Source organism: Mobula hypostoma, chromosome 7 (assembly GCF_963921235.1).
Source record: "Mobula hypostoma chromosome 7, sMobHyp1.1, whole genome shotgun sequence".
Lineage (NCBI taxonomy): Eukaryota > Metazoa > Chordata > Chondrichthyes > Myliobatiformes > Myliobatidae > Mobula > Mobula hypostoma.
Window position 1 is genome coordinate 173,767,043 of NC_086103.1, and position 18,126 is coordinate 173,785,168.

Below are 18,126 nucleotides of genomic sequence, written 5' to 3' on the forward strand. Positions count from 1 at the left end.
CAGCAGCCAACAGGAAGGACAAACAACCAATGTTCAAATACAAAAGAGAAATAATAATAATAAATTAATAAACAATAAACATGGATAACATGAGATGAAGAGTTCTTGAAAGTGATTCTATAGGATTGGGACCAATTCAGTGATGGGCCAAGTGAAGTTATCCGCTCTGGTTCAAGAGTCTGATGGCTAATGGTTCCTGAACTTGTTTGTGTGGGTCCTGAGGCTCCGGTACCTTCTTCCTGATGGCAGCAACGAGAAGAGAGCATGACCTGGGATGGTGAGAGTCCTTGCTGATGGATGCTGCTTTCTTCCAACGGCACCCACTTAATTGTGCTCAGTGGTGGGGAGGGCTTTTCCTGTGATGGAGTAGGGTGTATCTATTACTTTTTGTAGAATTTTCCATACAAGGCATTTGTGTTTCCATCCCAGGCCATGTACTCTCCACCACATATCTTTAGAAGTCTGTCAAAGTTTTAGATCTCATATGCTCCAAAGGGAGTGAGATACTGCAGTGCTTTCTCCGTAGTTTCACTTGCGTTCTGGGCCCAGGACAAGTTGGCTGAAATGATAACACTGAGGAATTTGAGGTTGCTAACCCTCTCTACCTCTGATCCCCCGATGAGGACGGGCTTATGGACCTTCGGTTTCCTCCTCCTGAGGTCAATAATCAGCTCCTTGGTCTTGCTGACGTCGAGTAAGAGATTGCCAATCTCCCTCCTATATGTTAATTTGTCACCATCTTTGATTCGGTCTATGACAGTAGTGTCATTAGCAAACTTAAATATGGCATTGGAGCTGTGCTTAGCCTCACGGTCATAAGCATAAAGCAAGTAGAGCAGGGGCTAAGCACACAGCCTTAAGATACACCTGTAGTTATGGAGGTTAAAACAGCTGCGGATGAGTGTGTCCCCACAAAATTGTCCAGGGTTTTCCCCAATCAAGAGACCTGGACGAACAATGAATTCTGGAATCTGCTGAGAGGCAGATCGGAAGCATTCAGGACTGGAGATCGAGAATACTACAAGTGCAAGTATGATCTCCAGAAATCCATCTCTCGGACGAAGTGGAGATTCTGGACTAGACTGGAATCAACAAGGAATGCTCAACAGTTGTGGCAAGGTTTGAATGCCATAACCTCTGACAAAGCTAAATCTTGTGACATAGGGAACAGCAGAGCTTCATTTCCAGATGAGCTCAATGTCTTCTATGCTAGCTTTGATCACCAGAACAGGGAGGAACCCTCATGTCTCCTGATGACTCTTCAGTCTCAGTATCTGAAGATGATGTGTGGGCTGCCTTCAAGAGAGTGAATCCAAGGAAAGCATCGAGTCCGGACAAGTACTGAAGACCTGTGCCGACCAACTGGCTGATATATTCAACACTCACAACATGCTGGAGGAACTCAGCAGGTCGGGCAGCATCTGTGGAAAAGATCGTTGACGTTTCGGGCCGGAACCCTTCGTCAGGACTGTCACTCCAGCAGTGTGTGGTACCTACCTGCTTCAAGTAGGCTTCATTCGTACCAATGCCCAAGAAGAGTTTGATAATCGTTCTCAATGACTGTCACCCAGCGGCACTTACATCCACAGTGATGAAATGTTTTGAGAGGCTGGCGTTGAAGCATATCACCTCCAATCTGAGTGGTGACTTGGGTCCACTCCAATTCACCTACCAAAGCAACAGGTCTGCAGCAGATGTATCTTCTTGATGCTTCCCACAGCCCTGGAACACCTGGACAGCAAAGCTGCATACATCAGGACCCTCTTTATCGATTGCAGCTCGGCATTTAATACGATCATCACCTCTAATCTCATCAGACCTGGGCCTCAATATCCCCTTGTGCAATTGGATCCTGGATTTCCTTACTTATAGATCCCAGTCAGTTCGTATTGCTAAAAACATCTCCTCCACAATCGCCATCAACACAGAAGCATCCCAGGGATGTGCACTAAGCCCCCTGCTGTGCTCACTTTACCCCTATGACTGTTTGGTTGAATACAGCTCCAACACCATTTACAAGTTTGCTGATGACACCACTGTTGTGGGCTGAATCAAAGGTGGAGTTGAATCAGCGTACAGGAGGGAGATTGAAAATTTGGCCCAAGTAGTGTAGTAACAACAACCTCTCACTCAATGTCAATGAGACCAAGAGACTGATAGCAGACATCAGGAGAGGGAAACCAGAGGTCCATAAGCCAGTAATCATCGGAGGATCAGAGGTGGAGAGGGTCAGTAACTTCAAATCCCTGGGTGTCACTACCTCAGAGGACCTGTCATGGACCCATCATATAAATGTTATTGCAAAGGAAACACAACAGTCCCTCTACTTCCTCAGGAGTCAGCAGAGATTTGGCATGCATCAAGAACTTTGGCAAACTTCTATAGATGTGTGGTGGAAAGTGTGCTTACTGACTGCATTGTGGCCCAGTACGGGAACACCAATGCCTTTGAGCAGAAAATCCTACAAAAGGTAGTGGATTCGGCCCAGTATATCATGAGTAAAACCCTCCCAGCCATTGAACACATCTACATGAAACGTTGCCATCGAAAAGCAGCATCCATCATCAAAGATCCTCACCATCCAGGCCATGTTCTTTTCTCACTGCTGTCATCAGGCAGAAGGTACAGGTGCCTCAGGACTTGTGCCACCAGATTCAAGAACAGTTATGACCCCTCAACGATCAGGCTCTTACTCAAAAGGGGATAACTACACTCATTTAAGGACTCTGTTATATTGTTATTTCATGCTTGTTATTTATTGCTATTTATTTATATGGTATCTGCATTTGCAGTTTGTTCACAGTTAACAGTTCCTAATGTTTACAATTTGCGGTTACTGTTCTATAGACTTGCTAAGTATGTCCGCAAAGAAAGAACCTCAGGGTTGTATGTGCTGACTTGTATGTACTCTGATAATAAATTTTACTTTGAACTTTGAATTTTGAGATGCTGTTGCCAATCTGAACTGACTGGCATCTGGAAGTGAGGAAATTGAGGATCCAATTGAACAATAAGGTAATGAGGCTATAGTCTTAGTTTTGAGGGGATGATAGTATTGAATGTCGAGCTGTAATTGATAAGGAACATCATGATGCATGCATTTTCGATGTCCAAATGTTCCAGGCTTGATTGAAGAGCCAATCAAATGGCATCTGTGTGGTCCTGTTGCACCGGTAGACAAATTGGAATGGATCCAAGTTGCTTCACAGGCAGTAGTTGATATGCTTCATTACCAACATCTCAAATCACTTCATCACAGTGATTGTAAGTGTTACTGGATGATAGTCATTGGGACAGGTTACTACATTTTCCTTAGGCACCAGTATCATTGAAGCCTGCTTGAAGTAAGTGGGTACCTCAGACTGCTGAAGTGAGAGGTTAAATGTATCAGTGAACACTCCAGCCAGTTGATCAGTGCAGGTGTTTAGTACTTAGCCAGGTACACCATTGGGGCCGGATGCTTTCTGTGGGTTCACCCTCCTGAAGGATGTTCTCACATCGGCCTCAGAGATTGAAATCACAGGGTCATCGGCGGCTGTGAGAGTTTGTGAAGGTTCCTCTATGTTTTTACAGTCAAAGTGAGCATAGAAGGTGTTGAGCTCAACTGGGAGTGAAACTCTGTTGTCACCTAAGTTGCTTGGTTTTACTTTGTAAGATGTAATAGCATTCAAACCCTGCCACAGCTATCGAACATCCTTAGCTTAGTCTGGAATTGCCACTTCCCCTGTGAGATGGCTTTCCAAAGATCATACCAGGCCCTCTTGTATCCTACTCCAGACCCGGCCCTCTTGTATCTTACTCCAGACCCGAATGCCACTAATCTGGCCCTCAGCAGGTTGCTGATTTCATAGTTCATCCCGTACTTTTGACTGGGGAAGACTCCGAATGATTTTTTGGGGCACACTCATTATGACTGTTTCAATGAAGCCCGTGACAACTTTGGTGTATTCCTATAGAACCTCTGAGTCCTTGAGCACGGCCTAGTCCACCGACTCGAAGCAATCCTGTAGCTGTTCTTCTCCCTCCAGTGACCACCTCTTTGTTGTCCCTATCTCTGGAGCCTTGCTGTTTAGCCTTTGGCTATATGCAGGTAAGAGCAGGACAATCAAGTGATCAGATTTACTGAACTGTGGTCTAGGCATGGAATGGCAGACCTTCCTAATCATAGTATAGCAGTGGTCGAGTGTGTTGGCACTCCTGGTTCTGCAGGTTATATGCTGATGATAACTGGGCAGAGATTACTTCAAACAAGCCCCTGACTATGAATGTAATGCTTTGGAGTGGACTGTTTCTTGTTTGATGATGTCAGAATTCAATATCTCGAGTGCCTGATAACTGTTGTCTTTTGGTGGTATATAAACTGCGATCAGGACTCTTTTGGTAAATAGAATGGTTGGCACTTAATCATTGGATGTTCTAGGTAGGGGAAACAAAACTCTATAGCCTTGTACTTCGTTAAAGTGTTTTTGGTGATTAAACACAAGATTCTGCAGATGCTGGAAATTCTAAGCAATGCACACAAAATGCTGGGGTAACTCAGCAGGTCAGGCAGCACCTATGGAAAGGAATAAGCAGTCGACATTTCAGGCCAAGACCCTTGAATTCTTGGGAAGAACATTACTCAAAAGAATCACAAATCCTAGTTCATCTGCACTTTGTCTTTGCTAAATTACTCTTGTGCCTTATTTGTTTCCAGAACCTAATAACTGTACTGCACTTTTTGGTGGCTTTTGCCCTTTATTCTGCATTGTTACTGTTTTACCTTATTCTAGCTCAATACAGTGTGTAATCTGATCTGTATGAACAGTGTGCAAGGCAGGCTTTTCACTGTACCTTGGTGCATGTGACAATGATAAGCCAATACCAATAACATTGAGGTACATTGCTGTTGATGCTGAACTGCAAATTAAATATCATCAACCTGAAATCTTATCTCTGCTTCTGTCTTCTCAGATCCTGACTGATCTGCTGAGTATTTCCATAATTACTTCTTCAATATCAGAATGAGATTTATTATCACCGACGTATGCCATGAAATTTGTTGTTTTGGGGCAGCTGCTCTCTGAAAGACATAAAAATTATTGTAAATTTCAAAAATTGGGTGGCTGGTTGGAGATATGTCTCTACCAAAGGAGGTGTAAGGCACTCCTCCTCTCTGCTAGCCTGCGGGTCACCCTTGGTCAAGGTGTAGCACTTCCTTAGCTCCCCAAATCATGGTCACGTGAAGCCATAAGAGCAGGTGGTGGTTGGTTGTAGGAGCAGCTGGTACACATCACAAGTCCTGGTTATGTGACCATTGATGCCAGGCAGATGATCTCTGAAGAGTATGGATAATGGCTGGGGTCACCCGTTTTTTAAAGACACTGCCCAGAAGGTGGCAATGGCAAACCACTCTGTAGAAAAATTTGCTAAGGGCAATCACGGTCACCGTGATCATCCATCCACATCGTGCAACAAGGCACATAACAAACAAACAAAATTACAAAAATAAATAAATTGAGCAGAGGGTGAATAATGAGCTAGTGTTCATGGGTGTAGGGACCATTCAGAAATCTATTGTCCAAGGATAGAAAAGACTACAGAAAGTGGTGGACACAACCCAGTCCAATGCAGGCTAAGCCCTCACCACCATTAAATATACTTGTGTGGAGTGCTGCCACAAGAAAACAGGATCCATCATCAAAGACCCCCATCATCCAGGCCATGCCATCTTCCCACTACTACCATTGGGCAGGAAGTACTTGGGTCCCACACCTCCAGGTTCAAGAACAGTTATTACTATACAACTATCAGGCTCGTGAACCAGAGGTTAATTCACCACAACTCTGAACTGATTCTATGACTTACAGACTCACCATCAAGGACACTTTTACAACTCATATTTTCATTTTTTTAAATTTGCACTGTTTGTCTTCATTTGCACATTGTTTTTTGTCAGTCGTTTACGGTATTTATGTTTTTGTAGATTATACTGTATTTCTTTAATTTTCTTGTGAAAGCCTGAGGAAACTGAATCTCAAGATCATATACATGGTAACATATATGTACTTTGATTATAAATTTACTTTGAAATAAGCTGAATATGGATCTTGCGCTTTCCTGGTGTATATGATGTATATACTCTTCTTGGGTTATAATTGATACCTTTACCTGGCTGGAAGCCTGAGAAGAGTTATTCATTTAAAATAAGAACTTTTAACATCAGAGGAAGAGGTGTTCTCAAATGAAATGCAAATTGCCGGATTGATAAGATAGGCAAGGAGCAACTTGTTGAAACTAAACTAATAAACTGTTGTGTGAATGCTAGATTTCATGCCCTTTCACTTGTGTGTTTTGCTCAACTTTTCCATGGCTTCTATGAACAACTCATTGTTTATAGAACAATACGTTTTCTCAGTGGTAGCCTTGTATTTTTGGGTTTCTTTGTTTTGTAGCTGCCTGTAAGGAGATGAATCTGGAGGTTGTATATAGTTTACATCTTTAATAATAAATGTACATTGAATGTCACCATATACTACTCCGAGATTAATTTTCTTGCAGGCATCCATAGCAGAACAAAGAAGTACAACAGTATCAATGAAAACCACACACGAAGACTGACAATGTGCAAAAGAAGATAAACTGTGGAAATACCAAAAAAACATATAAATAATAAAAATTCAAAGTGCATTTATTATCAAAGTATGTATGCAGTATACAGCCTTGATTAAATTTGCCACAGATAGCCTCAAAACAAAGAACCCGTTCAAAAAAAATCAATCTAACACCCATCACTCGGATAAAAGAACGAATTACACAAATGACAAAAAAAAGAGTGAAAAACACAGAATATAAAACATCAAACTACAGAGTCAGTGAAACAGTTTAAGAACCTTCAGTTCAGTTCAATTTGGCGTTGTTGTTCATTGACCGGAGGCCACAGAGTCTGTCCTCCCTGATCGAAATAGCAATAAAAAAGGAGTAACCAGAAACCAGGAACACATAACACGAACTACAGAGTCCAATTTACAAACCGTATTGATTAAACCCTGCCCAAGAGAACAAGAGATTGAACATGAGTTGACAAGTCCTTGAAAGGGAGCCAGTCCATAGTTTGTGTAATCAGTTCGGTGTTGGGGTGAGTAAAGTTATCCATGCTGGTTCATAGTCATAGTCATACTTTATTGATCCCGGGGGAAATTGGTTTTCGTTACAGTTGCACCATAAATAATTAAATAGTAATAAAACCATAAATAATTAAATAGTAATATGTAAATTACACCGAGTTGCAGCTCCTCAGAGACCGTGTTAGGGATCTGCAGCTGCAGCTTGATGACCTAGTGCTTATCAGGGAAAGTGAAGAGGTGATAGACAGGAGCTACAGGGAAGTAGTCATCCCTAGGCTGCAGGAGTCAGTAGTCATCCCTAGGCTACAGGAATCAGAACACTGGGTCACTGTCAAGAGAGGGAAGGGAAATGTCCGGATAGCGGAGAGCACCCCTGTGGCTGTCCCCCTCAGCAACAAATATCTTGTTCTGGATGCTGTTGAGGGGGATGACCTGACCGGGGACGCCCACGGTGACCGGGTCTCTGGCACTGAGCCTGGCGCTGTTGTGCAGGAGAAAAGGAGGGAGAAGAGAAATGCGGTAGTCGTGGGGGATTCCATAGTCAGGGGAACAGACAGGAGATTCTGTGAGCCTGACAGAGATACCCGCATGGTGTGTTGCCTCCCAGGTGCCAGGGTACGGGATGTCTCGGATCGGGTCCTGAATATTCTAAAGGGGGAGGGTGAGCAGCCAGTTGTCTTGGTACATGTTGGTACCAATGACATAGATAGGACAAAGGAGGAGGTCCTGAAGAGAGATTTCCAGGAGTTAGGAAGGAAGCTGAGAAGCAGGACCTCCAGGGTAGTAATCTTGGGATTGCTACCTGTGCCACGTGCTAGCGAGGGCAAGAGTTGTCGGATCAGGCAGATGAATGCCTGGCTGAGAGACTGGTGTAGGGGGCAGGGCTTCAGATTCTTGGATAATTAGGATCTCTTCTGGGGAAAGTATGACCTGTTCAAAAAGGACAGGTTACACCTGAACCCGAAGGGGACCAATATCCTGGCGGGAAAGTTTAATAGAGCTGTTAGGGAGGGTTTAAACTAATTTGGCAGGGGGATGGGAACCGGAATGATAGAGTGGAGGAAAGGGAAAACAGAAATAAATCTAAGATAGTGAGCAGTAAAGATGTCAGGAAAGACAGGCAGGTGATGGGGCAAATGTGTAGCCATTGGGATGAGTTGCAGTGCAATAAAGTTGCAGTGAAATCAAAGCAAAAAGTATCAAATACTGGTCTTAAGGTGTTGTACTTAAATGTACGCAGCATAAGGAATAAGGTGGATGATCTTGTTGTACAGATACAGATTGGCAGATATGCTATTGTGGCCATCACTGAGACCTGGCTAAAGGATGCATGTCTCTGGGAGCTGAATGTCCAAGGATACATGGTGTATCAGAAGGATAGGAAGGTAGGCAGAGGGGGAGGCTAATGATTTAATGATATTAAATCATTAGAAGGAGGTGATATAGGATCGGAAGGTGCAGAATCTTTATGGGTTGAGCTAAGGAATAGCAGGGGTAAAAAGACCCTGATGGCAGTTATTTATAGGCCTCCAAACAGCTGCAGGGATGTGGACTACAAATTACAACTGGAAATAGAAAAGGCTTGTCAGAAGGGCAGTGTTATGATAATTGTGGGGGATTTTAACATGCAAGTAGATTGGAAAAATCAGGTCGGCACTGGATCTCAAGAGAGAGAATTTGTAGAATGTCTTCGAGATGGCTTTATAGAACAGCTTGTTGTTGAGTCCACTAGGGGATCGGCTGTACTGGATTGGGTATTGTGTAATGAACCGGAGGTGATTGGAGAGATTGAGGTGAAGGAACCCTTAGGAGGCAGTGATCATAACATGATTGAGTTCACTGTGAAATTAGAAAAAGAGAAGCCGAAATCTGATGTGTCGGTGTTTCAGTGGAGTAAAGGAAATTACAGTGGCATGAGACTGGCCAAAGTTGACTGGAAAGAGACACTGGCGGGAAAGACGGCAGAGCAGCAGTGGCTGGAGTTTATGCGAGAAATGAGGAATGTGCAAGACAGGTATATTCCAAAAAAGAAGAAATTTTCGAGTGGAAAAAGGATGCAACCGTGGTTGACAAGAGAAGTCAAAGCCAAAGTTAAAGCAAAGGAGAGGGCATACAAGGAAGCAAAAATTAGTGGGAAGACAGAGGATTGGGAAGTTTTTAAAACTTTACAAAAGGAAACCAAGAAGGTCATTAAGAGAGAAAAGATTAACTATAAAAGGAAACTAGCAAATAATATCAAAGAGGATACTTTATTCAAGTATTAAATTCAAGTATTTAAAGAGTAAAAGACAGGTGAGAGTAGATATAGGACCGATAGAAAATGATACTGGAGAAATTGTAATGGGAGATGAGGAGATGGCAGAGGAACTGAACAAGTATTTTGCATCAGTCTTCACTGAGGAAGACAGCCGGATACTGGACACTCAAGGATGGCAGGGAAGAGAAGTGTGCGCAGTCACAATTACAACAGAGAAAGTACTCGGGAAGCTGAATAGGCTGAAGGTCGATAAATCTCCTGGATCAGATGGAATGCACCCTCGTGTTCTGAAGGAAGTAGCTGTGGAGATTGCGGAGGCATTAGCGATGATCTTTCAAAAGTCGATAGATTCTGGCATGGTTCCGGAAGACTGGAAGATTGCAAATGTCACTCCTCTATTTAAGAAGGGGGCAAGGAAGCAAAAAGGAAATTATAGACCTGTTAGCTTGACGTCAGTGGTTGGGAATTTGTTGGAGTCGATTGTCAAGGATGAGGTTACAGAGTACCTGGAGGCATATGACAAGATAGGCAGAACTCAGCATGGATTCCTTAAAGGAAAATCCTGCCTGACAAACCTATTACAATTTTTTGAGGAAATTACCAGTAGGCTAGACAAGGGAGATGCAGTGGATGTTGTATATTTGGATTTTCAGAAGGCCTTTGACAAGGTGCCACACATGAGGCTACTTAACAAGATAAGAGCCCATGGAATTACAAGAAAGTTACATACGTGGATAGAGCGTTGGCTGATTGGCAGGAAACAGAGAGTGGGAATAAAGGGATCCTATTCTGGTTGGCTGCCGGTTACCAGTGGTGTTCCACAGGGATCAGTGTTGGGGCCGCTTCTTTTTACATTGTACATCAACGATTTGGATTATGGAATAGATGGCTTTGTGGCTAAATTTGCTGACGATACGAAGATAGGTGGAGGGGCCGGTAGTGCTGAGGAAACGGAGAGTCTGCAGAGAGACTTGGATAGATTGGAAGAATGGGCAGAGAAGTGGCAAATGAAGTACAATGTTGGAAAGTGTATGGTTATGCACTTTGGCAGAAAAAATAAATGGGCAGACTATTATTTAAATGGGGAAAGAATTCAAAGTTCTGAGATGCAACTGGACTTGGGAGTCCTCGTACAGGATTCCCTTAAAGTTAACCTCCAGGTTGAGTCAGTAGTGAAGAAGGCGAATGTAATGTTGGCATTCATTTCTGGAGGAATAGAGTATAGGAGCAGGGATGTGATGTTGAGGCTCTATAAGGCGCTGGTGAGACCTTACTTGGAGTACTGTGGGCAGTTTTGGTCTCCTTATTTAAGAAAGGATGTGCTGACGTTGGAGAGGGTACAGAGAAGATTCACTAGAATGATTCCGGGAATGAGAGGGTTAACATATGAGAAACGTTTGTCCGCTCTTGGACTGTATTCCTTGGAGTTTAGAAGAATGAGGGGAGACCTCATAGAAACATTTCGAATGTTAAAAGGCATGGACAGAGTGGATGTGGCAAAGTTGTTTCCCATGATGGGGGAGTCTAGTACGGGAGGGCATGACTTCAGGATTGAAGGGCGCCCTTTCAGAACAGAAATGCGAAAAAATTTTTTTAGTCAGAGGGTGGTGAATCTATGGAATTTGTTGCCACGAGTAGCAGTGGAGGCCAAGTCATTGGGTGTATTTAAGGCAGAGATTGATAGGTATCTGAGTAGCCAGGGCATCAAAGGTTATGGTGAGAAGGCGGGGCAGTGGGACTAAATAGGAGAAAATGGATCAGCTCATGATAAAATGGCGGAGCAGACTTGATGGGCCGAATGGCCTACTTCTGTTCCTTTGTCTTATGGTCTTATGGTCTAAATTATGCCAGGAAATAAGTCCAGGACCAGCCTATTGGCTCAGGGAGTCTGACCCTCCAAAGGAGGAGTTGTAAAGTTTGATGGCCACAGGCAGGAATGACTTCCTATGACGCTCTGTGCTGCATCTCGGTGGAATGAGTCTCTGGCTGAATGTACTCCTATGCCCAACCAGTACATTATGCAGTGGATGGGAGACATTGTCCAGGATGGCATGCAACTTGGAAAGCATCCTCTTTTCAGACACCACTGTCAGAGACTGATGGTTGAAGGATAATAAATGTTCCTGAATCTGGTGGTGTGGGACCTAAAACTCCTGTACATCCTTCCTGTAGGCCTGAATGGTGGGGGATCCTTAATGACAGATGCTGCTTTCTTGTGGCAGCAATCCTTGTAGGGTGTGCTCAATGGTGGAATAGACTGGGTCCTAGCCACTATTTTTTGTCGACTTTTCAGTTCTTGGGCATTCGTATTTCTATACCAGGCCATGAGACAACCAGTCTGTATACTGTGCATCTATGGAAACTTGTTAAAGTTTTGATGAAATGTCAGATCTACACAAACCTCTAAGAAAGTAGAGGTACTGCCATGCCAAATAATGGTGCATTACGGTAGCATCAAAATGCTTTACAGCCCCAGCGATCCGGGTTCAATTCCTGCCACTGACTGTAAGGAATTACGTACTCCCATGACCACATGGGTTTCCTCTGGGTGCTCCGGTCTCCTCCCACATTCCAGAGAGCTGTGGTTAGTGTTAGTGAGCTGTGGGTCTGCTGTGCTGGCTTTAGAACTATACTGGCCTCCAGCTCAATTCCTCGCTGATTCGATGCATTTCACTGCAAGTTTCGCTGCTTAGAAGTACATATAATGAATGAAGCCAGTCTTTATCTGTCAAGACAGCAGTGGAAACATAGAAACATAGAAAATAGGTGCAGGAGTAGGCCATTCAGCCCTTCGAGCCTGCACCGCCATTCAGTATGATCATGGCTGATCATCCAACTCAGAACCCTGTACCAGCCTTCCCTCCATACCCCCTGATCCCTTTAGCCACAAGGGCCATATTTAACTCCCTCTTAAATATAGCCAATGAACTGGCCCCAACTGTTTCCTGTGGCAGAGAATTCCACAGATTCACCACTCTCTGTGTGACGAAGTTTTCCCTAATCTTGGTCCTAAAAGGCTTCCCCTTTATCCTCAAACTGTGACCTCTCATCTGGACTTCCCCAACATCGGGAACAATCTTCCTGCATCTCACCTGTCCAATCCCTTTAGGATTTTGTACGTTTCAATCAGATCCCCCCTCAATCTTCTAAATTCCAAAAAGTATAAGCCTAGTTCATCCAGTCTTTCATCATATGAAAGTCCTGCCATCCCAGGAATCAATCTGGTGAACCTTCTTTGTACTCCCTTCAGGATCACAACACTCCTCCTTTGTTATCGATTATGGATTATTGATCCCGTAGGTGCCACTGTTGGACCCTTAGGAACAGAGCAAAAATTTTGTTCATTTATTGAGACACAGCACGGAATAGGCCCTCCGAGCCAGGCTGTCCAGCAATCCCCTGATTGAATCGGAGCCCAATCACGAGACAATTTACAATGACCAATTGACCCATCAACCAGTGCACCTTTAGGCTGTGGGAGGAAATCGGAGCACGCAGAGGAAAGCCACGTGCGGGGAGAATGTACAAAGTCCTTACAGACAGTGGCAACAATTGAACCTGGGTCACCCGTACTGTAAAGCGTTGTGTGAACCACTGTGCTACTGTGCTACCCCATGTAAAAATTACATACATAGACGCATATGCTTTGCCTATACCCTGGACAGATTTTAATTACAGTTGAGCATTCTTGAAGCTGCGTAGCAGTTAACAGGAGGACATAACCTTCAAGTTGATTGGAGTAAGGATTGGAGGGTTAATGATGAAAAATAAACATTTCACTCAATGAGGGGCGAGTGTCTGGAATTCAGTAAGGAACTCTTACCTTTACCAATAAACAACCTGCTGTCAAGCAGCATCTGCGGGAGGAAAGGAACTGCGTCAGGACTGAGAATGGAGAGGTGTAGCCAGTGTAAAGAGGAAGGAGTGGAGGGGTGAGACAGGAGTCCACGGTGATTGGTGGACTGAGCAGTGGCATAAGATGATGGGCAGTTAGTGCTAGGGAGGGTGGAGGGGCGCAAGGCTGGAGCTGGAAGACCATGGCAGGTGAATCATAGATGGAGGTGGACAAAAGGAAGCAGAAAAATAAACAAGAGGCTCTCGTGTCTCCATTGCCTTCAGGGCTAATGGACAAACATAGGAAATAGGACTAACTTAACGTTCATGTTTTTGATGACTACAAGCATACTTTGTTGATGTGCTTTAAATATTTATAAACCTTGATGTCTTGCACAAAGTTAATTATCCTCTACTCTGTGTTAAGTGCTTCACTGAAGCGTAGAGGTCGTTAAGGAGATTTACAGAACCAGTGACCCGGTTTCAATCCCCGACACTCTCTGTAAGGAGTTTGTAAGTTCTCTGTGTGACTGTGGGTGGTTTTCCTCTAGTAGGTGCTCCGGTTTCGTCTCACATTCCAAAGATGTACGGGTAAGTAGGTTAATTGGTCTCATGGGTGTAATTGGGCAATACAGGCTTGTTGGGCTGAAAGGGCCTATTACTCTACTGTATCTCGAAATAAATAACTAAATGGAAGTAATATCAACTCAAATACTTTTTGCAGTGCAGTTATTAACATTTTGTCTTTACTAGTTACTCATGACTCTGTTCTTGCCTCTCTGTTTATACGTACATTTCTTTCAAAGGGCCTTCAATGATTAAAAATAAAATTCTTCCTTTTTACTCCAGAAAACTTGAATGAGACGAAGGAGGGACAAATCAATGGAGTTACATATAAAACTTGCGTAAGTTTCACAAACCACAATCAGTTTGAAGAATGCTGTGTCTGCAACATTTCCAAGACTGGAATTTATTTAACTTTCTTTGATTAAAACAGTGGCTGCCAAAGGTAGCTCCATCCACCACAAGTGGAAGTTCCCAGTGGTCAGACATTTTAATTCCGATTCCCCTTCCCGTTCCGACGTGTGTTAGTCCATGGCCTCCTCTTGTGTTATGATGAGGCCACTCTCAGGGCATCGAGATAGCCTCCAACCTGGTGGCATGAATATCGATTTCTCCTTTCAGTAAATAAAAAGTAAAACTCCACATCCTCCCCTCTTCTTCCATTCCCCACTCTGGCGTCTTATCTCTTTTCACCTGCCTATCACCTCCCCCTGGGTCCCCTCTTCCTATGGTTCACTCTCCTGTCCACTTAGATTCCTTCCTCTCCAGCCCTTTACCTTTCCTACCCACCTGGCTTCACCTATCACCTTCTAGCTAGCCTCCTTCTCCTTCCCCTCCCCCCCACCTTCTTATTCTGGCGTCTTCCCCCTTCCTTTCCTGTCCTGAAGAAGGGTCTCGGCCCAAAACTTCGAGTGTTTATTCATTTCCGTAGATGCTGCCCGAGCTGCTGAGTTCCTCCAGCATTTTGTGTGTTTTGTTGCTTTAAACATGTTTAAAATGTCCAGTATAGTGGTGCCACGTTGTAAGACCTCTTGCAGTGAGACTTTGAAGCAGTCCCTCGGTAATCAGCCAGCCATGATCAACTGGCAGAGCTGAATCAATAGACCGTATGACCTAATTCTGCTCCCGTCTAATGGTCCTATTGACCTTCCTATGAGGAACTGCATTTAATAGCACACAAGGTGCGGTCTGAAGATTAATCCCGATGTAATTTATTAGTAAATTGTGACAAAGCCATTGTATTATATTCACACCCTCTCCTCCATGTGCAGGAACGTTGTGGCCGTTATTTTGTGGTTCAATTCTATGCTAATGATCTGTATAAACTGCACCGAGATCGACTATCAGCCTAACATTGTACTCATAATGGCAGATGACCTCGGCATTGGCGACGTTGGCTGCTATGGAAATAATACCATAAGGTAATGACTTTTGACCTCTGACCCTTTGCCTGCCTGGCTGATTGTGGAGCTGGAGGAGGTGGAGCATGTTGAGTGGGAAGGCATTGGCTTCTCTTGGTAAATTACTGAGTCAATTTTTGTATAAGTGTCTCATTAATGCCTTGGAAACACAATTATCACCCAAGTTCAAAGTAAATTTATTATCAAAGTACGTATATGTTACCATATACCACCCTATATTCACAGTAGAACAAAGCAACACAAAAGAATAAATGAAAAACTACACACAAATACTGACAAACAACCAATGTACAAAAGAAGATAAACAAGGCAATAAATACAACAATAATAAAAATGATAATAAATAACAATATTGAGAACATGATTGTAGAGTCCTTAAAAGGGAGTCCACAGCTGGTGGAGTCAGTTCAGTGTTGTGAGTAAATTTATCCATGCTGGTTCAGGAGCCTGATGGTTGAGTGTTCTTGAAGAAGAGACTACACACAGGCCAGAGCGAGAGATTTAAAAAGGAGCATTCGCAGGCTTTTGACTTTATCCAGTGGCCCAATCGAATTGCAATTCATCAGGAAGGCAAATAAGTAACGTAGGGACAAGCGGAGCGGGCATTGTGTTGGTGGACCAGTGTTAGAGTGGGGTAGCTTTGTCTCAACAGTCTTGGGTGAAGTAAGTTTCTTCTTCATTCTTTGTCTGTTTGTGCATTGCTAATGCAGAGAGAATGGCTCCAGGGGCTGGGTTGAGTTCTCTGTGTGAGACGTAGGAATTCTGGGAGACCTCCACCACCCAAGTAACTAGGCTGAGGGTAGCAGACACCAACAGAATCAACAAACTCATTCGTAAGGCCAGTGATGTTGTGGGGATGGAACTGGACTCTCTGACGGTGGTGTCTGAAAAGAGGATGCTGTCGAAGTTGCGTTGCATCTTGGACAATGTCTCCCATCCACTACATAATGTACTGGGTGGGCACAAGAGTACATTCAGCCAGAGACTCATTCCACCGAGATGCAACACAGAGTGTCATAGGAGGTCATTCCCGCCTGTGGCTATCAAAACTTTACAACTCCTCCCTTGGAGGGTCAGACACCCTGAGCCAATAGGCTGGTCCTGGACTTACTTCCTGGCATAATTTACAGATTACTATTTAATTATTTATGGTTTATCACTATTTAATTATTTAAGGTGCAACTGTAAAGAAAACCAACTTCCCTCGGGATCAATAAAGTATGACTATGACTATTTGCACCATTTGAACTGAGCTGCAGCTCCTCAGAAAACGTGTTACGGAAATGGAGCTGAAACTCAACGACCTTCGGCTCATACAGGAAACTAAGGTGGTGATAGATTGGAGCTGCAGAGAGGTAGTCACCCCTAGGTTGCAGGAGGCAGGTACCTGAGTGACTGGAGAGGGAAACGAAGTGGGCAGTCAGTGCAGAGTACTCCTGTAACCATTCCCTTTAATAATAAGTATACTATTTTGGATATTGTTGGGGGGGGGGGTGTGTGCAACCAACTGGGGGGGAGGGGATCTGCAGCAACTGGGTCCTGGCACTGTGGCTCAGGAGGGAATGGGGAGAAGAGGACTGCAGTAGTCCATAGCTAGAGAAGTAGACACGAGATTCTGTGGACATGAAAGAGGCACCTGGATGTTATGTTACCTCCCAAATGCCAGGCCACCCAGAGGTCTTGGTACATATAGGATGATAGGATGCAGAAGTGGGCTGAGAAGTGGCAGATGGAGTTCAACCCGGAGAAGTCTGAGGTGGTACACTGAGGTGGTACAGATCCCTGAAAGTTGCCTCACAGGTGGATAGGGTAGTTAAGAAAGCTTATGGGGTGTTAGCTTTCATAAGTCGAGGAATAGAGTTTAAGAGTCGCGATGTAATGATACAGCTCTATAAAACTGTGGTTAAGCCACACTTGGAGTACTGTGTCCATTTCTGGTTGCCTCACTATAGGAAGGATGTGGAAGCATTGGAAAAGGTACGGAGGAGATTTACCAGGATGCTGCCTGGTTTAGAGAGTATGCATTGTGATCAGAGATTAAGGGAGCTAGGGCTTTACTCTTTGGAGAGAAGGAGGATGAGAGGAGACATGATAGAGGTGTATAAGATAATAAGAGGAATAGATAGAGTGAATAGCCAAAGCCTCTTCCCCAGGGCACCACTGCTCAATACAAGAGGACATGGCTTTAAGGTAAGGGGTGGGAAGTTCAAGGGGGATATTAGAGGAAGGTTTTTTACTCAGAGAGTGGTTGGTGCGTGGAATGCACTGCCTGAGTCAGTGGTGGAGGCAGATACACTAGTGAAGTTTAAGAGACTACTAGACAGGTATATGGAGGAATTTAAGGTGGGGGGTTATATGGGAGGCAGGGTTTGAGGGTCAGCATAACATTGTGGGCCAAAGGGCCTGTACTGTTCTATGTTCTATATTGGCACCAATGACATAGGGAGGAGGCATTGAAGAGAGAATTTAAGGAGCTAAGTAGAAAGCTGAAAAGCAGGACCTCATGCTTGCCAGTGAGGGTAAGATTAGGGTGATTTGGCAAATGGCCATTGGAGAAGGTGAGAACTGTACAAAAGGGAAGGTTTTCACCTGAACCCAAAGGGGTCCCATATCCTTGCAGACAGGTTTGGTAGATCTTTTGGGGAGGATTTAAACTAAATTGGCAAGGGGATGGGAACAAGGCTGTTGGAGCTGAGGATGGTGCAGTTGGTGCACCACTAGATGTAGTGTGATATGAAACTGAGGAAGGACAGGCAGATGATAAGACAAAATTGCATTAGGTGGGATGAGTTCAAGTATAACATGGGGGCAAAATCGAAAAGAGTGATGAATACAAGGTGCAAGATGTATATTTGAATGCACACAGCATACAGAGTAAAGTAGATTATGGGTTATTGGGTGAGTGCAGGTTGGTGGAACTAGGTGAGAGTAAGAGTTCGGCACG

The 18,126-nt window shown here is 44.0% G+C and overlaps 1 protein-coding gene across 5 annotated transcripts in view; it reads left to right on the forward strand.

The window, feature by feature from the left end:
• The window catches only part of LOC134349764 (arylsulfatase D-like), an 85,164-nt gene that overhangs the window by 4,613 nt on the left and 62,425 nt on the right, over window positions 1-18,126 (forward strand). For 2 of the 5 annotated variants that reach the window (XM_063054605.1, XM_063054603.1), the window contains exons 2-3: window positions 14,047-14,102; window positions 15,033-15,182. The exons of 1 other annotated variant lie outside the window; for it this stretch is intronic. In XM_063054605.1, the coding sequence (XP_062910675.1) occupies window positions 14,056-14,102; window positions 15,033-15,182 (197 nt within the window). In that variant the 5' untranslated portion in view covers window positions 14,047-14,055. Of the gene's footprint in view, window positions 1-13,733; window positions 13,789-14,046; window positions 14,103-15,032; window positions 15,183-18,126 lie in introns of those variants that run through there. 2 more of the 5 variants (XM_063054604.1, XM_063054606.1) reach the window with 2 other exon arrangements.